Source organism: Hoplias malabaricus, chromosome 2 (assembly GCF_029633855.1).
Source record: "Hoplias malabaricus isolate fHopMal1 chromosome 2, fHopMal1.hap1, whole genome shotgun sequence".
In the NCBI taxonomy this organism is placed as follows: domain Eukaryota; kingdom Metazoa; phylum Chordata; class Actinopteri; order Characiformes; family Erythrinidae; genus Hoplias; species Hoplias malabaricus.
In genome coordinates this window covers 77536962-77562604 of record NC_089801.1, presented here as the reverse complement: position 1 = coordinate 77562604, position 25643 = coordinate 77536962, and the positions used below count along the sequence as shown (strand labels likewise).

Genomic DNA, 25643 nt, shown 5'->3' with positions numbered 1-25643 from the left:
CAGTGCGGTGAGAGGAAGCTGGAGCAGAGTGATGGAGAGGAACCACTCCAGAGTGTGATGTTTGGGGAGATGGTGGAACTAAGGCCGGCGAGGGGCTTAACGGATCATGTTTGGATAGAAATGGTCTGAACTAGACTGTAGAGAGTTATTAAAAGTGCTTTGATGGCAGTTTATATTAAAAAAAAAAGTGGACGGAGTTGAGAATAAAGGGAGTGCTTTGATGAAGAGGAGCTGGTGGTGGGCTAAAATGGAGTGCATTCGGATGGAGTGATTTTAAGAGCCGTGCTTTGATAAAATAATGGTTGGAGGCTAATGTTTGGATAGAGGGAAGAAGTAATAGAGTTTGCTAATGGAAGAATGTGGAGATAGGATGGAGAGGGACGAGGACAGAGGTGTGCTTGTGTGTGCCACCCATAATAGGAATTAAAGCTTGACTTTACGCCGAACAATGCGACAAAAAGAAAGAATTTCTCTGCTTTTAATGGTTTTTAAGATTAGACATGAAAGTGTGAAAGCCTGACATAATAAAAGAGAAAAGATAACACTATTTAACACAGTGGGTTCACCAAAAATTTAATTTACCCATTTGTATTCTTACCACAAATAGAGTCAAGCAGCCAAGACATGCCTGGCATTTCAATATTCACTCCCAGTAGGGCTGAATCATTTATAAAAATAATAATAACAAAAAAAAATATCCAGCTGTGATTCGGCCGAACAATATTGTACAATATTTTTATCAAGAAAAAACCCCCCAATACAAATCAAATTGGAAATATAGCATCAATTGTATTACTTCTAACTGACCGAACGCATATCGACGTTACCCCCTCCCGAAGCTGACGCGCCAACAAAGTGATTGCACAGTAAAATGATTCTCCACTGCTACTACCGCTCCCTGCAGCATGTTTCTGCTCATTTTATGCCGCGGAGTGTCAGAAAGCACATAACTAAGTCTGCTTAAGATTACATAACAGGTCAGTGTTGTTTTAGGCCAGTGTGTGATGATTTAGGCCCGCAGTTCATTGGAGGGATGTGAGCTTGTTAGCTACATTAGCTTCGTAGCTCCAGGTCACAACTGAAGAAGCTAACTTCAGACACTGAGCAATACTTGGCTGATTGAATACATTTGGGTTATATTCTGAATAACAACAAACATGTACGACCTTGTCTCACTGTTTATACACACATCGGAGTAGTGACCTTATATATAACTCAACTCACTGGCCTCTTCTTGAGTTACGCCTCCTTTATAGCTCTAATAAATAACTCTGCAGTTGTAACCTACAATGTAGCATACTTTGATCTACTGCTACCTTCTACTTCATACATCATTGTGTAATTTCTGATCATAGCGCCACTGTTGTCCAGGTATCTCCTTTCAGACTGGTCCAGCACTCAAGAGCAGCTCCGTGGTGAGTAGCGGTGGTCAAAAATGTACTCATCTGTAAAAGGGGGCACTTTAGAGAAGTGGAAAGAAGGGAACCATTGCACTAATGTATCTCATTTTCAGCAAAAGGCCATGACTCTAAGTTAAAAAGACTATATTCAGTTCTATTTATTATTTGATGGGATGTATAATGTGCATTGGGTTGTTTGCTACCAATAAACACACACTCTTTCCCTTAAAAACCAGAGCTATAAGCCTGGGGCTTGAAATGCTACGTTTTGAAGTGGGTGGGATTTACAAAAAAACATACAGCGCTGTTCAAAGCCTTTCAGCGCTGGACTGATTCAAGAATCTCACTGAACATTAAAAGAGATTCAGCCAAACCCTGTATCTCACAGATATGACAGTCTCATCATTGAAACACTGGCACTAGTGCTAGTGCCTCTTCTAGACTGATGAGGAGTATGAAAAATGATGCCTAAACTAATGCATTACTTGTTCTAAGAGTAAGTGTAAGCACTTCCCCAGAAGGAATCACAGAGGAGTCATTTAAACAAACAGCTCCAAAGAATCAGTTCAGAGTCCAACGCTTTGAAAAGCCAGCATTCACGATTTTCCCAATGAAATCCCAAAGGAAAAGATTGCGTCCTGCACATATTACATCGCCACATAGCCCTGTTTCACTCGGGTATACAGTACCAGTCAAAAGTTTGGACACGTCATCTCATTACAACTCTTGACGAGGCCACAGCTGTTCACTGAAAACCGTTCCAGGTGGTGACCTCATGAAGCTGAAGAGAGAACGCTGAGAGTGTGCAAAGCTGTCAACAAAACAAAAGGGGGACTTTGAAGAAGCTAAAGTATAATACTGCATAATTCCATCTGTGTTCCTTCACAGTTTTAATGTCTTCCACATTCATTTACAACTTGGAAAATAATAATAAAATAAAGAAAAAAACAATAAATGAGCAGTGTCCGAATTTTGATTGGTACTGTACATTCACAACATGTGGAAAATGGCCCAAAACCAAGGAAACCCTCCCTGAGTGGGTGTGTCCAAACATTTGACTGGTACTGTACATTAACCTTAAAAGCTTCATAATCACTGTGATGCTCCAGGGAGCTACGGGGAGTAGAGGCTCTGCCGTGTCTATTCCAGGTTCAGCACGGAAGAAACTGCACTATGTAACAAAGGAGTGTAAGAAACAACCCCTACACCCTCCCCTTTATTTCAGGGCTGTGGTAAAATTGAATTATTCTTTGCGACTGTAGGGGAAGCCCAGAAGCAAATATACCAACTCTTACCTTGTGTTCACTTACCCCAAGCCAGGAACACAACATGGAGGGGGTGCTAGTGTTCCTTTAAAGGCTCCTTCAATGGACCTCCGTGAATATTTCACATTATTTTAGTTACTGACATATATAAGTATGAATTAAAATGAAAATAGCAGCTTAATCGACCCTGAAATGGAGAAGCGGAAAGGAAATGTATGTATGTATGTATGTATAGCTGCTCAATTTGCTTTAAAACTGACAATTTTATTAAATTGACGGAAAAACCCGAGCTACAATAGCCTAGCAATAAGCTAAACTCAAATGTAGAGGTACCGTTATTCTTGTAAATGTGATCGAAGTCAAACTCGAATTCATCCGACACTATAACCCTCCGTAATGCAGCTACGTAGCCGAGTATAATCTGAGACACCGAGTTTAGCGAGTCAAGCTAACGTTAACTAACACCAACTAAAACAGGCGAAGTGAGTGTCCTTACCCTGTTTACCTCCATGTTACAGAGGCTCTTGAACACCTTTCGTTGGTGTCCTTACATGCCCATATTGTTGGAAAAGCGCCAGTGAAATGAGCTACAGATAACGGAGTGAGCGAATGGTCCTTTCCAAAGTGCCCCTTTAAAGTTGACAAATTTAGTCCATTTTCTGGATATTTTGGGATCTTTGGGCCATTTGTTCACAGATGTCCCACTGTACATTGAATGATTGCAGCCAAAAACAACACACCTTTTCATCATTTTGCATTAAATTAAGTGCAGCTTCTAGAGTTGTTGTCCACCATCTACGTCACAGGCAAGACGCCTATTAGAGTTTCCCAACACACAAGTTAGGAACTCAAATTCCACTGTATTTATTTGTTTGACACTTTCATAGAGCTAGTGCTTAGCCTTTAAAGCAACACTAGGTACTATTTTTCCCTTAAAATTACAGCTTCAAAATCATTGTAATGATCCACGTAGCTGTAATAGGGAAAACAGAGCTTCTGTTATTGCTACTTCAGGCTCAGCACTGCAGAAACTGCACTATCTAATTTTTGGAAGAGGTTAGGAAATATTCCAACTCTTACTTAGCGTTACTTTAAGTAAAACGTCTCCTTTTAAAGTCAAATAGGAATCAGCTGATACTCAAAAAACATACAGTGCCATCTTTAATTTATATATCTATTCATCTCTCATTTTTAAAGAGCTCATAATGCACAACATATGAGTGTGTTATGTTTTAATAGGGGTTTTATTAATACATTAAAATAAATAATGCCCCCTCCCTCCTCCCCCCAAAGAATAACCCCACCACATGAATGCACAGGAAATCCCTCCACACACCTGCCTTCAGATCTGCTGCTGAATCCTGCCCTAAGCAGAAGCCCTAATAGCCCCTAAACACCGCTTTGCAGATGTACGAAGGGCTAATTCTGTATTCATCCTCAGTGATTCCTGTGTGACGCACCTGCTACCAGGCAGCCAGGTGCATCCGCAAAAATACAGCTAGAGAACGAGTTCCACAGGGCTGCTGCCGAAAGGTCATCCCACGTCAATCTTCCGCGGCCAGGAGGCTCCAGAACCTTATCGCTTTGAACGGCGCAATGCGTTTGGGTTAATTAATGTTTTTTTGACACTGGCTTTAATATTTAAATACAGCGAGCCGTATTCCGCCTGCTCTAATGGAGATTGAGCTGATAGGACCTAGAGGGAGGACTCCAGCGGATGAAGTGGGAAAGATGGAATATTTTGCGGGATATGTTTGGATGAGTGCAGGTAGAGAGGGATGGAGGGATATTGGGGAGCTCTTTCACTGCTCTGACCTCAAGCCTCTTCTGATTAAAGCAATTTCCCAGTGAAGCCTTCCTTTGTGTGTGTGTGTGTGTGTGTGTGTGTGTGTGTGAGTGTTGCGCTCCTCTCTGGCTCTCCAGCTAAATCCAGGGCCTCTTCACATGCTTATCAACCTCAATGCCAAACTGGCAAACCTCTTAACACATCGAGTACCACAGAAACCTGTATGTGTATGTGTATGTGTGTGTGTGATTAATTCCTGACACCTGATGTGAGAGTGGGCCTAGATGATTAGAGTTACTTTGTGTATGTGTGTGTGTTCTCTGTAACTGGGTTTGTTTTTGTATATTTACAAGACAAAATTGAAGAAGGAACATACTTAACTGTGCTCTGTAATATACTGTAATGTTTATTATTATGAAATGAGAAATATGATGTAATGATTTTCATTTGAAAAGCTGTTGCATGATTTCTATAGCTTCATTCATTCATTCAAACCCACGCAGACACAGGAAGAACACACCACACTCCTCACAGACAGTCACCCGGAGGAAACCCACGCAGACACAGGGAGAACACATCACACTCCTCACAGACAGTCACCCGGAGGAAACCCACGCAGACACAGGGAGAACACACCACACTCCTCACAGACAGTCACCCGGAGGAAACACACACAGACACAGAGAGAACACACCACACTCCTCACAGACAGTCACCCGGAGGAAACCCACGCAGACACAGGGAGAACACACCACACTCCTCACAGACAGTCACCCGGAGGAAACCCACGCAGACACAGGGAGAACACACCACACTCCTCACAGACAGTCACCCGGAGGAAACCCACGCAGACACAGGGAGAACACACCACACTCCTCACAGACAATCACCCGGAGGAAACACACACAGACACAGAGAGAACACACCACACTCCTCACAGACAGTCACCCGGAGGAAACCCACGCAGACACAGGGAGAACACACCACACTCCTCACAGACAGTCACCCGGAGGAAACCCACGCAGACACAGGGAGAACACACCACACTCCTCACAGACAATCACCCGGAGGAAACACACACAGACACAGAGAGAACACACCACACTCCTCACAGACAGTCACCCGGAGGAAACCCACGCAGACACAGGGAGAACACACCACACTCCTCACAGACAGTCACCCGGAGGAAACCCACGCAGACACAGGGAGAACACACCACACTCCTCACAGACAGTCACCCGGAGGAAACCCACGCAGACACAGGGAGAACACACTACACTCCTCACAGACAGTCACCCGGAGCGGGACTCGAACCCACAACCTCTAGGCCCCTGGAGCTATGTAACTGCGACACAACCTGCTGCTCCACCATGTCACCCATTCACCACACAACAGTCATATATTATAAAGGATAACTAATTTATGACTGGAATGGAAAAAAATATTAATTATTAAAAATTCATTAATAAAATCAACAGCAAATTAGTTAATCACACAATTTGCTCCAATTAATCCAGATTAATCACACTGTCTCTTCCTAAGACATAAGGAATTAAGACATTAATAATGGATATTTAAACATTAAATAAAAGACATCATTTAAATTCAGCACAATGGAATTATATTTATATTAGTAGTGTCTTCTGATTAAAAAACTCTCACTCTTTTATTTTTAATTTAATACGATATTTTTATGGTTTTTGAATTCGAATCTCTTAATTTGCAAGTAAACGTCTCAGGGACAGCTTTCCCAGTAAACATTTAGCTGTTGATTCAATGTTGAAATAACGTAATGACTGCCGTCTAATCAACGTCTTCTTGAGGCTGAAAATGAAAGTTGTAAAGACGTCCAAACACAGACGTTGAAAAGATGACTATCAGACGTGTTTTAGACGTCCACTGACGTTATTAATAGGTCACCACTTAAGTGACTTATTGAGATGGATTTTGTGTGTGTGTGTGTGTGTGTGTGTGTGTGTGTGTACAGGTTTGAGTGTGTGATTCCCAGTGATTCCATATAGGCTCCATACCCACGACTTTAATCATGATGAAGCAGTTACAGAAAATGAAGGAATGAATGAATGATCTCTATAATAGCTACAAAATCTCAGTGAATCAAAATGCATTGCAGTGTATGGTTTGACCTGATTTAATTTTGCATTGTATTCAAAATTAAAACGTGAATTCAGTACAAACAGAACAGCCCCAAAACATTCATCTGAAGCTGTGATTGGCCGAGACACTCCCAAGAACCCAGCAACGATTACCGTGATTGGCTTTGAAGGCTCATTTGCATTTTTGCACTTGTTTGAGAAAACGCCATTTTGAAGCATGTTGTATCTAGAGGAGTTATTAATATTTCATACTGTGATGTGATTTGACCAGGGGTGTCCATTCTTTTGCATACAGCTCTGCAGTGTACAGCCCCTTAGTACGTACACTACGTAACTGAGAAAGTGGGAGTCATATCCTGACTGAGCTAATACTGACACTTACATTAGAGCACATCCGGGCTAGTGATCCTCACAGCCGTGAACGTGAGTCCCAGCTGTAGCGCTGGGTAGTTAATAAATCAGTGAATTACACTAACTGCGCACCATGGTGTCTGTGGATGGTCCCCATGTGCTTCATGCGTGTGACACTTCAGTGTAGAAGGGGCTCTGGTTGAACTGGATTAGAGACATGCGAGCAGCAGTCTCACACTCTTAGGTACATGGCTGCTCTCTCTCACACACACACACACACTCAGAAACACACACACAGGTCTGTTTTTGTGCGAGGTGAGGACGTATATATGCCCCATATCTCTCCAGTCATATCTCTACTGTTTAATGATATTTTTCTACTGCTGTCACTATCTGAATGTGAACTAAAACACCAATTTTTATGATAATTAATCATTTTATCAACATTAGCCATGACTTCCTCCCATACTTCACTCTTTTAACAGAGACTAGTGATGTATTAGAGGTTTTATGTAGCGATGTAAACACTGTGTCACTACTGCTGAGTTCAGAAGGTGAATCACATTTCATTTCTGCTGAAATATGTATTAAATATCATTATAACTTTCATTCTTACCCCACTGTCTTTCTGACACACACACACATACATCTGCTCACAGTTTTACACATTCACCCAAACACACACACACACACACATCTGTACACAGTTTCACACACTCATCTAATTACTCACATACACACACACACACATGCAGTTTCACACACTCACCCAGTCACTCTCTCTCTTTCTCTCACTCACACACACTCACACACACCTGTACACAGTTTTACACATTCACCCAGTCTCTCTCTCTCTCTCTCTCTCTCTCTCTCTCTCTCTCTCTCTCTCTCTCATTCTCTCTCTCTCTCTCTCTCATTCTCTCTCTCTCTCTCTCTCTCTCTCTCATTCTCTCTCTCTCTCTCACTCTCTCTCTCTCTCTCTCTCTCTCTCTCTCACACACACACACGCACACACACACACACACCTGTACTGTTTCACACACTTACCCAGTCACTCACTCACACACACACACACATCTGTACTGTTTCACACACTCATCTAATTACTCACACACACACATGCAGTTTCACACACTCACCCAGTCACTCTTTCTCTCACTCACTCACACCTGTACACAGTTTTACACATTCACCCAGTCTCTCTCTCTCTCTCTCTCTCTCTCTCTCTCTCTCTCTCTCTCTCTCTCACACACACACACACACACACACACAGACACACACACACACATCTGTACTGTTTCACACACTCACCCAGTTACTCACCCACACACACACACACATCTGTACTGTTTCACACACTCACCCAGTCACTCACAGCTGTATTGGCAGATGTTTTGCCGTCATTACTGTAGTAGTGTAACTGCATCTTGTATTTGTCCATATCCCACAGCCTTGGAGCAGGATTGAGTTTTCTCTTTGGGATAGAGCTTAGCAGCACTACGACCGCGCGGGTTTTTCTCTCTAAATGGAAGTGTGTTGAGCACTGCTCTACTATTCACAGCACAGTATAATATTAATCCTCTTTGTATACAGACACCTCCTCCTTAACCTGTTTACGTGCGTATCGCGGTGTACATAAGCTCTCTCTTATGTCTGTCTGTATCGAGGTATGTGTGTGTGTGTGTGTGTGTGTGTGAGCACTGATATTTATGAGCTGAAGCATGGCTTTTTTGAGTATGTGTGCATGAATGACTGTGGGTTTGGAAGATACCACGCTTGTCACCTCTTGAAGACGTAGCCATTATTCTAACCTTACTCGGTGGGTGCAGAGAGACAGCGTGGTGATACTTCTCTTCTTCCCATGGCTCCTTCTCGTCTTCTGTCTGCTCCGATTGGGGAGTAGTAACGGTTAACATGGAATGAGAGGAAAACCCTCCAAACGAATGATGATTTTCAGTCATTTCAGATGGATTTATAGGTACCTGGTTACTTCATTTGGCCAAATCAAACTCTTCTAATATTATAAAATTAAGAAGTCATTTTTCTTCGCATCACACTGTCCCATTTCATTTTTCAGAAATCAGTTTTTTATTTTGGCCAGCACGGTGCAGCATGTAGTGTCACAGTCACACAGCTCCAGGGACCTGGAGGTTGTGGGTTCGAGGTTGTGGGTGACTGTCTGTGAGGAGTGTGGTGTGTTCTCCCTGTGTCTGTGTGGGTCTCCTCTGGGTGACTGTCTGTGAGGAGTGTGGTGTGTTCTCCCTGTGTCTGCGTGGGTTTCCTCCGGGTGACTGTCTGTGAGGAGTGTGGTGTGTTCTCCCTGTGTCTGCGTGGGTTTCCTCCGGGTGACTGTCTGTGAGGAGTGTGGTGTGTTCTCCCTGTGTCTGCGTGGGTTTCCTCTGGGTGACTGTTTGTGAGGAGTGTGGTGTGTTCTCCCTGTGTCTGCGTGGGTTTCCTCCGGGTGACTGTCTGTGAGGAGTGTGGTGTGTTCTCCCTGTGTCTGCGTGGGTTTCCTCCGGGTGACTGTCTGTGAGGAGTGTGGTGTGTTCTCTCTGTGTCTGCGTGGGTTTCCTCCGGGTGACTGTCTGTGAGGAGTGTGGTGTGTTCTCCCTGTGTCTGCGTGGGTTTCCTCTGGGTGACTGTTTGTGAGGAGTGTGGTGTGTTCTCTCTGTGTCTGCGTGGGTTTCCTCCGGGTGACTGTCTGTGAGGAGTGTGGTGTGTTCTCCCTGTGTCTGCGTGGGTTTCCTCTGGGTGACTGTCTGTGAGGAGTGTGGTGTGTTCTCTCTGTGTCTGCGTGGGTTTCCTCCGGGTGACTGTCTGTGAGGAGTGTGGTGTGTTCTCCCTGTGTCTGCGTGGGTTTCCTCCGGGTGAATGTCTGTGAAGAGTGTGGTGTGTTCACCCTGTGTCTGCGTGGGTTTTCTCCGGGTGACTGTCTGTGAGGAGTGTGGTGTGTTCTCCCTGTGTCTGCGTGGGTTTCCTCCGGGTGACTGTCTGTGAGGAGTGTGGTGTGTTCTCCCTGTGTCTGCGTGGGTTTTCTCTTAGTGACTGTCTGTGAGGAGTGTGGTGTGTTCTCCCTGTGTCTGCATGGGTTTTCTCTTAGTGACTGTCTGTGAGGAGTGTGGTGTGTTCTCCCTGTGTCTGCGTGGGTTTCCTCCGAGTGCTCTGGTTCCCTCCCACATGTTCCTGTTTTTTTAATGTGCTTGTTATGGTTCAGTGTGTCATTTCTAATCTTCTTCATCTTGTCTCCTAATCTTCAACTTGTCTTCCTCTGTTCATTTCCCAGGATGCCAGTTCCTCCTTTTTCCAGTTTGGGGCCTCCCTCCAGCAGGAGGCACTGCTAATGCTGGCCGTGATGGAAGAATATGACTGGCATGTCTTCTCGGTGGTGACCACCAAGTTCCCAGGCTACCAGGAGTTCATCTCTACTATCCGTGTGACGGTGGACCACAGCTTCGTGCGCTGGGACCTGCAAAGCGTCGTGACGCTGGAAGGTGTGGGGGAACCTGAGGACCGGGCGCACGTGCAGCTGAAGCGAATTCAGTCGCCCGTCATCCTCCTCTACTGTTCCAAGGACGAGGCGGAGATGGTGCTGGTGGAGGCCCGGTCACTGGGGCTGACAGGGGCTGGCTATGTGTGGATGGTCCCGAGCCTCACGACTGGAAACCCTGACCGTACGCCTGAGACCTTTCCATCAGGAATGATCTCCGTGGCTTACGACGAGTGGGACTACCCCCTGGAAACCAGGGTGAGGGACGCTGTGGGGATTTTGAGTTCAGCAGCAGCCGCAATGTTCAGGGACCAGGGACGTATTCCGGATGGAACTGTCAGCTGCTCTGGGCAACTGGAGAAAACAGAGGTGCCCCCTAGTGCTCTGCGCAGGTAAGTTAGCATGGGTTGTGCTTCTAGTCACAGAGGTTTTCAAATCTGGGAATTGGATCAATTTTTCAAGCCAGGATTTCAAATGTGGTCAGGTGATGTCTTCCATTTGCACGTTTAATACTAATCCATACATAGTGCACTTCACAGATTGTAAAACTAATACTACTACACTCAGACAGTACAATGCATATCAGACAGGTTTATCATTCTACAATGCAGTATTAAAGCGCAGAAACCATTATTTTATGACATACACTGTGCAATATGCAGTGTGGAGGGAGATATTTAAGCTTCAGACTTTGAAAAAAGGTGGACAGTTTTGCAGCTGCAGCTTGTAGTGACATGTGTTGTCATAGCAACAGTTGATCTTATCTGTTTGCACTTTTGCATCTTATCTTATCTTATCTGTTTGCACAGAGTGCACTTGTGTAATATTAGCAACATAGCAACAGTGTATTATGCTAATACTAGGTGCACCTGACTAGTAACGATGGGCGATACGATCTCAAATCAATGACTCAATTTATTGAACATTTTTCCTGTTATGATTAATGAATGTTTATTTTGTTATATTGTTTTTGCCTCATAGTTCACTGACGAGGCTTGTGCTGTAAATATACCCACGTTTTAAAGCTGGGATATTTTTTCTAATATTGCTAGGAGCTTGTCAGTCTCTATTTTGAGCCGTACTCTGGTCATATTTGGTGTGTGATTGTGCTTTGAGTCTTGAAACAGACTGGTGGATTAACTTGAGTTGCTGAACTGTTTTTCCTCAGTGTTTATACTTAACTACATGTCATTTTCACTGAAGTCCAAATCACAGACAACATGTCTCTTTGGTACAAACTGCTCGAGTCGCTCGGTCGGACTCTGTGTTTAGGTTCTCCTCCATGGTGCTTCCATGTGGTGGATTGGATGGGGCAGAATCATGTGACTATAATGCAGTAGTGTGGTTTTAAGGGTACAGTACATGAACGCACAGTGGGGACATAAAAACTAAAATTAATAACAAAAGAATGAACAGAATTAAAAGAAAACTTGACATAATTCATTTAGGCAAGATTGCGTAGATTAGAAGTTCTAAATGTTGTTTCAATTAATTGCCTGGTGTTCTGACATTGTGACATCACAGCCTGCAACCTGGTTCAAAAACCTGGATCTGAAGTGGAATGTGTGGACGGCGGCTAAGCTAAAACAGGCTAATTAAAAAAAAAAAAAAACTGTTTTTTTTAAAACCACTGAAGACTTTTCAGTAAATCTGAACTGAGTCCATATATGGAAACTAAGCCGCCAAACCAGTTTTGAACTCATGTGATGTCACAACAATGAGCACATTCCTATTTGAACCCCCGTACAGCTTTATAGCGCTTTAGCTCACTAGTATAGACAGTATAAGTCTAGTATAGATAGTATAATAGTGTGTAGACAGTCTGTGGAAAAACAAGTAAATGTTGTGCTGCTCATGCCTGTCAGGAAGCATATGTATCATGGGAAAAATGATGATGACTCTGAATGACTGCCGTTCAAAGCAACCACTCATTCAAACAGAGTAGCTTCAGGTTATTATTTTCTGAAGTATTTCTGGAGTTCAGTCAGTTTCCTACATTTCAGCCTGAACTGCAAGGCGAGGCAAGGCAAGGCAAGGCAGCCAGTCAGAAAGCAGCTGTCTTTGTTCGGAAGCAGGTCTGTCACACTGGGTTTATTCAGGGCAGTAATATGTATTCAATCCTATCTGCACCGACACTTTAAGCACTTTTTATTCCATGTATTTTGATTTCCGTCAAGCATGTTGGTTGATATTTGATAGTTCAAACGTATCTCGAGCTTTCAGCTACATCCTGTTAGGTTAAGAAAGGGTTTTGTGCTGCATGCTACTTCAGCAATAGTTTCTCTTTCAAATCAGAAGCATGAGCTTGCCACAAAAACACTGTCAGCATAGAAATAGGACTGAGTCCCATAAGTCCACTTGTCTCTCTTCCTCAATTGCTACTCCCCACAGCCCAGAAACATTTCCTTAGTCCACCGTGTTAGGGATTGTTCAAGCTGTCAAGGAGACAAGTGAAGGATGCTAAAATTTCTGCCAGAATTTCTCCTTCAGTGGAGGTGCGTGATAAGATATTCCAGTGTATCTAGTGCAGAAGAGTTTCATGGCTTTCAGTGGCAGCCGAGCATGACGATAACATGCGAACGTGCCCAACATGCATATGAGGCCTGTGTACAGCCCAAAACCTGCAGCCAAATCTGCTCCAGACCGTAATGTCAACCATATTAAAGACATATATGAGTCTTTAAGGATGTGACTGTGCTATGTATCTAAGTTAAAGATTGGAATTAAGATGCATCCTTCTGTTTCGGCCATTGTACATTAGTGGCATTTCAGATTTAAAGCTGATCTGCTTATGTACTGTAATAATTCATTGTGAAAACTTTAATGGTCTCCTGTACAGCTGCCCAAAAACATCACAGTATACATTTCCATGCCATTTAATGCTGTCAAATACCCATAATTACTGAATGAGTTTTCATCTGCTCCAGTTTGAACAGTCAATCTGAACAGCAAATATGAATCCTGCCAAAAACAAAAGGCTTATTCTGTTTGCTCTGCATCTGATTCTTTAAAACTAGCAACATTATTAAGCCTTCTATCTGGACTTGGATTTTGTGATCGCTGAGGGATATTAGAAACGCACACTGATTGGGTAAAGTCTCTAATGACTTTGTTTGATTGATTTTGTCAAAAAAAAATAGAAAAACATTATTTATTTGTCAAAAATATTTTAATACACATTACCAAATCATTAGTTATTTATATGGTGGAGCAGCAGGTAGTATCTCAGTCACATGATCCAGGGACCTGGAGGTTGAGGGTTCGAGTCTCGCTCCGGTGTCTGTGAGGAGTGTGGTGTGTTCTCCCTGTGTCTGCGTGGGTTTCCTCCGGGTGACTGTCTGTGAAGAGTGTGGTGTGTTCTCCCTGTGTCTGCGTGGGTTTCCTCCGGGTGACTGTCTGTGAAGAGTGTGGTGTGTTCTCCCTGTGTCTGTGTGGGTTTCCTCCGGGTGACTGTCTGTGAGGAGTGTGGTGTGTTCTCCCTGTGTCTGCGTGGGTTTCCTCCGGGTGACTGTCTGTGAGGAGTGTGGTGTGTTCTCCCTGTGTCTGCGTGGGTTTCCTCCGGGTGACTGTCTGTGAAGAGTGTGGTGTGTTCTCCCTGTGTCTGTGTGGGTTTCCTCTGGGTGACTGTCTGTGAGGAGTGTGGTGTGTTCTCCCTGTGTCTGCGTGGGTTTCCTCCGGGTGACTGTCTGTGAGGAGTGTGGTGTGTTCTCCCTGTGTCTGCGTGGGTTTCCTCCGGGTGACTGTCTGTGAGGAGTGTGGTGTGTTCTCCCTGTGTCTGTGTGGGTTTCCTCCGGGTGACTGTCTGTGAGGAGTGTGGTGTGTTCTCCCTGTGTCTGTGTGGGTTTCCTCCAGGTGACTGTCGGTGAGGAGTGTGGTGTGTTCTCCCTGTGTCTGTGTGGGTTTCCTCCGGGTGACTGTCTGTGAGGAGTGTGGTGTGTTCTCCCTGTGTCTGTGTGGGTTTCCTCCGGGTGACTGTCTGTGAGGAGTGTGGTGTGTTCTCCCTGTGTCTGCGTGGGTTTCCTCCGGGTGACTGTCTGTGAGGAGTGTGGTGTGTTCTCCCTGTGTCTGTGTGGGTTTCCTCCGGGTGACTGTCTGTGAGGAGTGTAGTGTGTTCTCCCTGTGTCCGCGTGGGTTTCCTCCGGGTGACTGTCTGTGAGGAGTGTGGTGTGTTCTCCCTGTGTCTGTGTGGGTTTCCTCCGGGTGACTGTCTGACTTTGTGACTACAACACTGCCGCCCGAATAGCACCTCATGTGGGGCAATTCTTCTTCTTCAGGTGTAAGTGTGTGAGTGAGCTACAAGCAATTTTTTCTTTGGACTGTGAAGATATGGTCCTTCGCATCTAAACACACATTCTGATTTGGCCTACAGCATTTTCAACCACTTATCCAGTTGGAAATTCTTTATTGAGTTTTGCAATGTTTCGCCTGGTAAACATCATCTTAAATCTCTCTAGCTTATAGTTTATTTTGCTCTTGGCTCTACCTGAATTTGGGCATTTTTTATTCTCAACAACCAACATGTCCTTTCTGTGCCAGCTTTCCTCACAATGTCAGCTAAGTGTACAAATACCCAGAGCAGAGACCATAATAACCAGAGTCCTTGTGATAGACATTGATGCTGATGGCTCGCTATTGGGAGAGTGCCAGTCTGAATCTGTGGATCTGGGTGATGTGGCAGATCGCTGAATTCAGAGCAGTTTGTACAAGAAAATGTACAACATCAACAGGACATTGTGGATTCTGATTTGCTTTGGGGTAGGGGTGTCTCAATTCTTGTTAGGGAAGAGGGGCAGCTAAGGAGGTGACGTGATGTTTCTAAGTCACACTTCAGACAAAAGGCTATGAATGTCTTGCCAATTAGCGGCAAGATGGCGGCACAATCGACCAAAGAAACCCTCAAGAGTCAGTATTTTCTCTATCATAAAAACTATGATAAACAGTGTACTGTCTCAGTTTAATGTAGTTTCAATGCATTATTTTAAATTTAATTCATAACAAGCAAAAAACATTGTCAATAGTTTGCAGATATCACAGATGTCACCAGTTCCACCTTAAAAGGCAAAGCAATTACATTCTAGCGCTTTTGGCCACTGCTAAATTTAAGGTGGAACTGGTTGTGAATTAAAAAGAGAGAGTTAGGATTGAGTGATGATATTTGACTGTGGAACACTTTTGATGGTGTCCTAAAGTTAACTACGTTCAAGTCCAGAAACTCTGATATCACTGCAGACTGGTAGAAAATTACAGCTGAGGTCCTGCCATTTTTTGCGTTCCGATAATGTATCAAGCTCTGGGGAAGGTTTAAAGCACTACACCCCGTGACTCACTTCCAAGGGCAAGATATGATACTCGAAAACGAGGGGTAGGGTGTAAAATTAAGAAATGGGATACACCCTAAGCCTCTGTGTGTGTATGTTTTTTTGTTTTGCATGTGATATGTATGTGTTGCTAAAGTTTCGTTACTGAATCCAGTCACGTAAGCTACAGACCTGCTTTCTATAAATCGTTGTATTAATCCCAAATATTGAATACACGCATGTTAAATAGTCCTGGATGGAGAGGGCTGATTACAAGGCCGGTCACGTGCCTCCTCTTCCGCCGCCAGTAATCGTAAGCGTCTAATTGTTTCTGGCGTTCGGCAAGCTGTGTTTGTTTTGGTAACAGACAGCCCAAGGTTTCACCTCATACAGCGTTGTGGCAGGTGATCCGAGGAATATTAATGTCACAGCCAGAGAGCCCACGCCTGACTGAAGTTGTAGTGGAAAAAACGGAGGAGAAATTGCCCTTGCACCCATTCTTCAAGCTAAATATGAGAACGTTTTACACTGGGTTTTACTGCTGTGACCCTACTTCTGCAAAGTAGCACTGGATATAGGGGACAGGCTTTTTCAGTCCTGCCCCGGCCTGTGTATTTGATTGGTCTTCACATGCCCTTGATGAAGCCAATTTTGGGGTCAATCTGCCAAAGTCTGCTGGGCTCCAAGCAATTACAGAGAAGCCCGGTTATCAAAGCTGCTTTTTGGTTAAGCTCGGGATGGTATATTGTTTTTTTATTTATTTATTTATTTATTTTGACAGAATGCACCGCTTATCAGGAGTTGCCATGGGTTACCATCAGTCGCTGTTTTCAGCATTGGTAACTGTCTGCTCCGAGTAGGTGTTTCTTTTGATCTCTCCCTGGTTGCTAAGGCTGTCTGTATCTGGGACACTGCAGACTCTACACTGTGGGAACATTTTACATGACGCCACCATCCACAGGGCCTGTAATAACATCTTACAAATGCCTCGGCAAGAGATTTCCTAACGTGGACGTGTTTTGAGAGCAGAGTCACTTTACATTAGATTGGGGACAGTGTATAGGGAAATGCTGGTACAATAATAATAAATCAAGATTAAAGCCAGAAAAGTGATATTAAAGGAACTGTATGTAATATTTTTACTGTAACATTACAGCTTTAAAATCATTGTGATGCTTCACTGACCTGTAATATGGAAAATAGGGCCTCTGTCATTGCAGCTCTAGGCTCAGCACTGCAGAAATGGAACTATGTATGCGCTTTTGGTGGAGGGTAGGTAACCACCTGCACTCTTTCTCAACATCCCTGTTGATTTCAGGATAGTGCTGTAAAAACACACCGAATTTCACTCTGCAAATGTATAGGGAGCACATGAATTAAAATAGCCAAATCTTATTTAGTGTTACTTTAATATCAGTGGTAGTCAACAGCATGCTACAGATATGGCTCATAATTAGACTGAAAAATGACAGACTGCTTCTTTAATACAAGCTTTTTTCAAAGGAACGTTTTGTAAGATTTGGGGTTTTTGCCTCTGGGGATTTTCCCTCTGGGGCTCGCCTTCACTTTTACAGCACTGTACTGAAATCAGTGTGGAGGGGGTGGTTTCCTACCCTCCTCCAAACATTTCATAGTGCAGTTTCTGTAGTGATGAGCCTAGAGTAGCAATGACTGAGACTCTATTCTCGTTCTTACAAGTCAGTGGCGTGTCACGGTGTTTCTGGAGCTGTAAGTATATGGTAAAATTATTACCTACACTTTCTTTAATGTTGAAGTCATACTTAGTGAATGAACTTTAAACTCACTAATAAAATAGAAGCCAAACATGCAGTTGCTTCAACATCTGCCCGTTCGCTTCTACGATGACTGTGTACAATAAAGAAGTTATACTCCATGCTAATTGACCGTACACTACAGATGTGGCAGATAGAGGTTAGGTTGCGAGACTCTGGAGTGTTCCTTTAATGTTGGAAAAGAGGCCATATAACGTTACATGAGTTGGAAATGAAAGCCGTTCTCTATATAGATCTGCACTTGGGGCAGTCTTACACACACATTAACACACACACACACACACACACACACTGAACAGAAGCTGCATCTGAGTAGCAGGTGTAGAATCTGACCCTGTTCTTGCTCAGCATCTGCCCATGGGCAAAGCCCCATTCTCTACCCATGTTTGTTTCTTAATTAAGTCTGTTCCAACACACACCACCACTTTCTTTCTCTCCTTCTGCCTCTCTCTCTCTCTCTCTCTCTCTCGCTCTCATTCTCTCTTGCTCAAACCCATGCACCCACAATAGCGGCTGCCAGTAAGGAGTATTTCTGCATGGCGGCTGCTTTGATACGTGCGCCACTCTTCCGTGCAGATGCATAGAAAGTGCCACAGCCGTCGCTATGTGTGTGTTTACGTGTTTGCTGTGTCACAGTTCACCGTGTCCTATCAGTCTCCGCCAGACCTGCGCTATCTGTGCCAACAGAACACCTTGGAGACGGATTCTCGCTGAGGAGAGGCGTGTATGTCTGTGTGTGTGTGTGTGTGCTGGAAGGGCATCTCTTCAGAAGCATTCCCTGCAATATTATCACCTCTTCCACAGTAAACTGCTCTCAAACACTACTGAAAAGGACAGCTCCCTTCCTGAGATGTTTACACCCAAAAATGCATGTAATCAAGCTGAAGTTAGCAGGATGACTTTCAATTACCTACATCATGCTACGGCTCAAAAGCAGAGAGTTGTGTACTGGACAGTTTGGACTTGCGTATTGCAAAGCAAATATCCCAAATACACAAACCAAATCTAGCTAAACAATTTCCTCAAAATAAATTACATAATAAGGGTTGGTGGAGCGTGAAAACCATGAGAAGAAGGTCAAAAATAATAGTTTAAAGGGGACATTCATGATTTTACTCAAAAACACTTTATACAACTCTGCGGATGTTCCCTCGCAGTTGGCTGCTCTCCAGTCTCTTTGTGCCTGAAACTGGTCTAATGTGTTTATGACGCTCCAGTGTCTGTAAAGAGGTACAAAAAAACAGTGTCTCGGCCCTGTATGCTAGGCTTTCTCTCTCTCTCTTACATGAAAATTACAGGTGAGTTAAACTTAAGCCACATACAAACAACAGTCATTTTATTTCCTCAAACCTACCGTTCCACCTTAAGAGACAGGGAGCTTCTGAATGTAAACCAACCAGAGAGAGCAGCACTTCCCAGAATCATAGACGTTGCCGTTAATGCCATTTGACTATAAACAATGTAATCTTTTAAAGGAGAATAAATAAGAACTGGTATTTTTGATCCTGGGCTCCCCCTACAAAATTGTAATTCAATTTTACAGCACTTTACAGCACGGTTCCCTACCCTCCTTTAAAAGTTACACAGTGCAGTTTCAGCAGTGCTGAGCCCGGACTAGCAACAAAACAGTGACATTACTCTCCACATTAGGGCTCAGTGGAGCATCACAATGATTCAGAAGCTGTGTTGTTGATGGTACAAACCCTACCTAGTGTTCCTTTAAGTTGGTTCCTGTAAGATTTTGGTCAGAATCCCAGACCAGCTTCCAGCAGGAGAACCACGACGGCACCTCCACCAAACTATAGCCATGTTTTACTCCATGAAAACACAAGCGGAAAGATATTCCTAGGCAAGCTGTGTCCTTTAACAGCATTAATCTATAATTACTTTGCAAATAAAACACTTTTCACAAAACATTTATTAGCATAATGATGGAAATGTCTATTTGTTGGCATTCTTTGGCATTTCTAATGCTTCTACAGCAGACCTCCGCTATCTGCGCCAGCAGAACACCTTAGAGACGGATTCTCACCAAGGGGTGTGTGTGTGTTTGTATTTCAAGGTTGGCGGGGGGGGCATCTCTTCAGAAGTATTTCCTACAATTTTATCACCTTTCTGCAGGAAAACGCTCCCAGTTCCTTTTTCTTTTTTCTTTTCTTTTTATTTTTTTGACAGTGACAGCCCCCTTTGTTTTTTATCCCGTCTCCGAGATGCTCAGAGCCCGCGGCGCAAATTTCCGCATAATTTATTCAGCCACATTTGTGAAAACTCTTCTAGCGCAAATTATCAGCTGCCTGATGGACGTACTTTGTGATTTACATCTGCGTGACATGCATATGCGTGTCGCTTTTTATGCAAACGCCTCCAACACTGAGCCATGCAGTTTCACATGCGTACAGACATAGGCCAGGGACTGCACGCCCAGATGACAAGTTTCAATGAGTTTCTAAGTGGAAATAAGTTGACGGCGTGTAGAGAAAAGGGACTTGTTTTCTGTTCAAATGGGCCATAACTTCTGCACTGCCCAGATCTTGTTTTTTTTTCTCCAATATGTTAAATTCTGTAAATGAGCAGTAAGTGTGCGTTTACGTGGGCAGAAGTGTGTTCTCAGGAGAGGATAAGCAATTATTTTCACTTAGAAAATCAACAAAAGGTTTTCTTATGAATTTGGGGAAACTAAGAACTCTGAAACTGCCCCACAATTCAGTTATAATTGGTTCGGTTGTTTAAGTATGTTTCTGTATTAAATATTTAAAAAAGAAAACACTGACTATGGAAGTATGACTGGACTATACCTTGTTTCTGGAAAAGTGGGGACATTTTGTAAAATGCAGCAAGAAAGCAAGAGTCTCTGGTTTAATTCTCTGACATTAACCTGATTATAGTTTGTAAATTCAGAATTTGACAAGTAAATTTATTTAAGAGACTATAATTATTTATATAATATTATTATAAACATTCAGTGTGCACAAGGAGCATCCACCAAAGGCCAAGTCTGCGAGCAGAGATGGGAGGTGGCTCACTTCGTAAACTTGAGCTTATCTCAGTGGGTCCCCAAGACAGTGGTAATGTGCTGTGGACAGAAGAGTCTGTGTTTCAGCTGTTGAGAGGTAAACATTTCAAAGATGTCTGTGCCAAAGGCCAACACCTTTCATGGTATGGGGCTGAAGGTACCATTGATGTGGAGATGTTTATGGCACTTTTCCACTACATGGTACCTACAGTCTTAAAAATAAAGGGGTTATAAAATGTTCTTTGAGCGATGCCATAGTTCTTTACCCATTTCAATATATCAGCAAAAATGGTTCTTTATGGAACCAATAGAGGTTCTTCTATGGCATCGCTCAAAGAACCTTTTTTAGCACCTTTACAACCAAAGCCCATCCCCCGTCACAAAACAGTAGCGTTAAGGGTTGTTTGCTCATGGTGTATTGGTGTGTTGTTGTTGTTGTTGTTTGGGATTGAACACAGCTCTTATATCAGTTCAGACAGATCAGTAGAGTTTGTTCCTTCCTTGTTGCAGCGTCCAGCTCTCGCTGGATTCTTTCATCTGCCACAGATCCAAGGAGCTTCAAAAGACCACGCCGTATTTTTACGAACTGCTTTTATTTGTTGGATAGAAACAAATGTGGAGATTTTACAGATGGAAAGTTGGTGCTGGACGTCTGCATTTAATCATGATTAACAAGTCTCTCTCTTCAGTCAGTGCTCTGCGAGGTTTACCACTTCACGGTTCAGTCCCTAATCAGCTCGCTTGGAACCACAAGAGAGGAAGGACTGAAAAAGAACCTAGGTCCAGGTGCGAGGTACCAAATTTACCTAGGGAAAAGCCATTCGTTTTTATTCTTTTGGTTGACACATCCTCTCTAATCAAATCAGTTATTGTCTAACATTCATTCATTTAATCACAGCCTGTAACTGCTTCATTCTTTGAACTAGGCCGGAGTACACCCCACACAGAGCACCGGTGTTTATCATAAAATGTGGCCTGTGCAAATCATTTTATTTTTATATTTTACCAAAAGAGCAGAGAATGACATTTAAATTTATTTTCAATTAAAAAATTACAATAAACATAATTCGATGCAGTACCAACAGATTCTGCATATCTTTGCCAGATCAATGCAGTTGAATCGGTCCAGATGTAGACGTGTGCTGGAGGTTTGTGTTCTGAACAGATAAACAGGGCTGTTGTCGATGCCCATTTTTTCGTGTGGTGCGGCCATAAATACCACCTCATCTCAGAGCCTCTAGCTTTTTTTTTTTTTTTCTCCGTTGACTTCTTATTGTGCTGCTTCATCCCGCTCCCAGGCAGTGCATGCTCTTGAAATAAACAATTTATTTTGCTCGAGGTCCTTTTGGAGACATGCTTTTATTAGCCTAAATGGCCAGTGCTCGCAGGACGCCATTAGGAAGAAGGGGCCCAGTCAGGGCCCGGGCATTCCCCATTATTTATTTATCATTCATCAGTTTGATAAGAATAGAAAGACTGTCCGCTCGAATAGGGTGCTTTGTTAATAAAATATATAGGGACGGGTCGGGATATTGACCTTTGCATCCACAGATGCCTAATCTGACGTCAATCGATGACTACAACCAAGGCTAATTTAATCAAGTAATAAATCCGTTGGAGTTGACCTATACAGTGAATGATTTTCCTCCTGTTTCCACGGGCTCTTTTCTGTATGTTGTAATGCATCTTTGCTTCAAGTCAAGCCATAGACGTAACCTTAGTGTCAAGCCTGACGGAGGACTGATCTCAAATGTGTCAAGACCTCTGTCGAACTCTGTCGGGATCTCACAAGTGCGGAATAATCGAGTGGTTTGCCGTTAGGTATTGACACAAATGATTGATAATAACTCAGCTATAGTGTGTTATGTACCGTATACCGCAGCTTGACTAACCATGAGGTTTTATGTACACTGATCCAGGCACAGCTGGAAACCATGAAGCTACTAAACACAATGTCATGAACCTGACACTGGAAAAGTGAAGTTTCCCAAAGACGGAGGCAAACACTGCTGATTTATCCCTAAAGTCTCTAAAGGACTAACCCATTTTCTAGGTGTGTATCACTTTAAAAGCCAATATAAAAAAATTAAAACCATCAATAACTGGCCAAACTGTCTCCTAAAAATTTGAAGATGTTACACCGCTCACTTTTGTAGGATTTGTAAGACATTCCGCTGGTTTAAACAGCTGCACTGTGAGTGGTTTTGTTTTGTCTCTTACTCACAACGCTGGCTGTGACACAAGACGTTATTCTCATTACGCGTATGCTCCGACAGGCTTCTTTAGTCATAATAAACTTATGTTGTGTCTGCGATGGCTGGTTGTCGTTGGTAGTCCACAGGAGAAAAGAGATCCAGCCGGTTTCTATTTATCAGGGGATATTGAGCCTTTCCCAAACCAGTCCGTCCCCACTAAGAGTCCATTAGGAAGTGTCACTCCAAGTCAAGCCCCATTTTCCCCTAATGAAGGGAGAGGAGTAAACCAAAGACTGTATATAACAGTAAACACGGTGCATGTCTATTCAAGTCAATGGGGCCCAAACTGCTACACTCCTGTCTGCTTTAGTGGGTGGTGTCTCCCAGGGCAACAACATCAGAGTACTGAGGTCTTTCTTTTTATTATTTATTTATTCACATTCCCTCATTAGAAAATGCTTGTTCAGGCTGAAATCACCCTCACGCCACCCAAAGAATCACAACAGTGGTCTCTATAATCACCGCAGGGATTGAACTAATCGCTACATTTCAGTGAAATGCTGGACTTTCTGCTGATGGGAATGAGCCCCTGCCCCTCTGTTGTCTTCTTAAAGGGGAATGAGTCCCCCACCTTCTCATAAAAACCTGAGTAGGACCCGGCTGTGTCTTCTCACGGTGCCCTCTCATTAAACGTATCCTCTGTTGGTAAACTTTGGGACACCCTTGCCACTCCTCAGCAGAAGGAGGAGCTGCCATTGCCATGGTTACAGCAGGGCCCCCCCCCTCCTTTAGTAGGCCGAGCTGTGGGTTCGAAACTGAAACCGAGACTTTCATTCTGTGGTTTTAAATGGCATTTTTAAAGCCTTCTTGGGAAAAAAGTAAAAAATAATAACACTGGTCTAAATATTACCATGGCCCTAACTTTTTCCTCCTGCTAATCATGCATGGATTTCCCTGGAGTGTTGTGGTCTGCTCTGATGTTCGTGCGCTGTCTGAAGGTTTTATGGTCCAATTCCACTTCCCCAAAAATTATTCTGGGACAGCCCTTAACGTGGTGGTCCCTCATGTGAATGCTCCAACAGAAGAAGTGTGGATTGAAATGATATGTGTCTGGGGTCTGGCGCTCGTAGGACGCCTCGAAGCCAATCGCATTGTGCTCTGAATTAACTGTGGTGTAATTTTAAAGTAATTGTACTGCTGTAATTTGTTATAAATTGCAAGCAGAGCTATGCTCACAGGTTTCTTTATTTGCCTGCTGTCAGGTTATAAATATTAACAAGGAAACAAAAGGTAGTTTATACAAAGCACAATATGTCCCTCTTTTGGAACAGTGCCTAAATATGTGTGAGAAATAGCACCCCTTGTGGTGGACTGAGTATATAGTGAGCAAGTTAAATTTCTAGTGCAATATCTAGGTATCATAACATGTTTTGTGACATGTTAAGAAGCAGATTACACACTGTATCACATTGATATCTAATTATTTGAGCCTGAATTATTTATTTAAGGTTAATTTTCGTACCAAGTACAACCACGTATTAGGAAAAAGGGGCTGAGCAATTAAAAACATTGTTTTTGTTAATTCTGTTAATACATCCCCACTGTGTGTTCACGTTCTGTCCCACACTCCGGCCTGTAGTCATATGGTTTTGCCCCATTCAATCTGCCACATAGAAGGACTATGGAGGAGAACCTAAACTCAGAGGCCAACCGAGCAACTCGAGCAGCTCATACCAAATAAAATTGCTATGTCTGTGGTTTGGATGTGTTTTGTCTTATAGTGAAGACGACACAAAACATTAAAAGTTAGAAAAAACAGAGACCAAACTTAATCCCACCGTCTGTTTAACACTCAATGAACAGTCACATTACCAAATATGAACTGTGCATGTTTTAAAAAAAAAAGAGACTGACAAGCTCTCAGCCGCATTAGAAATAAATATACTAGCTTTAACACTTACAGTGACTATGAGGCAAGACATCGAGGTAAAATATTCAAGTAATCATGATGTTGATTTGCATCAACCAATCCTATTGGCTAGCATGTGCTTTGATCCTATTGGCTAGCATGATTCTATTACAACAGTTTTGATTTAAACTGCTTAGGGTCATAAAAAGTGGTTGTAAACAGCACAGGGGTCTGCATTCGTGGTGTTTATTTAATTCATGGCTAAATAGTAAATTATTTTAATGGTTTGACTCTACACCTTGTGCATCTGGAGTTAAGGCATTAGCTATAATACAGATATCGCTCTGCCAGTCTTCTGTTTATTTATCACTGCAGCTGTTTATGTTTCCTATATTAGTTCTAATTCTGTACACTAAATATTCTGTGACTAAATGGTAATAAGATATGTAGAATTTAATTAAATAGTAAACTTCTATTCAGCCTGGCTTTGATTAGCTTTTACACTGCTGCTCTATAGCACCCCTCCTTTAGCCTACGCTGAGCGAGCACATAGACTGAGACCTAAACAATAAGATTGAGATTATTCAGATATTATTCATATTATAACTTTCAGAGTCAGATTAAATCAATAATAATATTCAGACATTAACCTTCGCTGGCCTTGGTTACCATCGCAGGGCTGGGTTTCCTGGAGGAGGCTGGAAAGTCTGAAATAAAGCCCCTACATGTTTGTGAATGTATGGAAATTAAGCTGCTCTGGTGATGTGTTAAAATTGAAAAAAAAAAAATACATAAATAGATCTCCAGGGCATGTGGTCAGGTAGGCTATGCATTATTAGTGGTCACAATGAGAAAGGCAGTGGCCATGGGCACCAGGCAATAGGAAATTTTCTTACTACTTTCTTACTACTTATTATAATTTGTATTATTATCATCGTTATTACCATAATGATGGCAAATGTTATTTGGGGATTGGTTGACATTTCCAGTGCTTCTTAAAGAGCCCTAACAGTTACCAGCAGAATAAATCTGT

General features: G+C 43.0%; 1 protein-coding gene across 1 annotated transcript in view; it reads left to right on the top strand.

Moving 5' to 3' along the window:
* The window catches only part of grin2ab (glutamate receptor, ionotropic, N-methyl D-aspartate 2A, b), a 146101-nt gene that overhangs the window by 97857 nt on the left and 22601 nt on the right, over positions 1 to 25643 (top strand). Inside the window, exon 4 of the mRNA XM_066661689.1 lies at positions 10200 to 10795. Coding sequence (XP_066517786.1) covers positions 10200 to 10795 — 596 coding nt within the window. The remainder of the gene's footprint in view (positions 1 to 10199; positions 10796 to 25643) is intronic.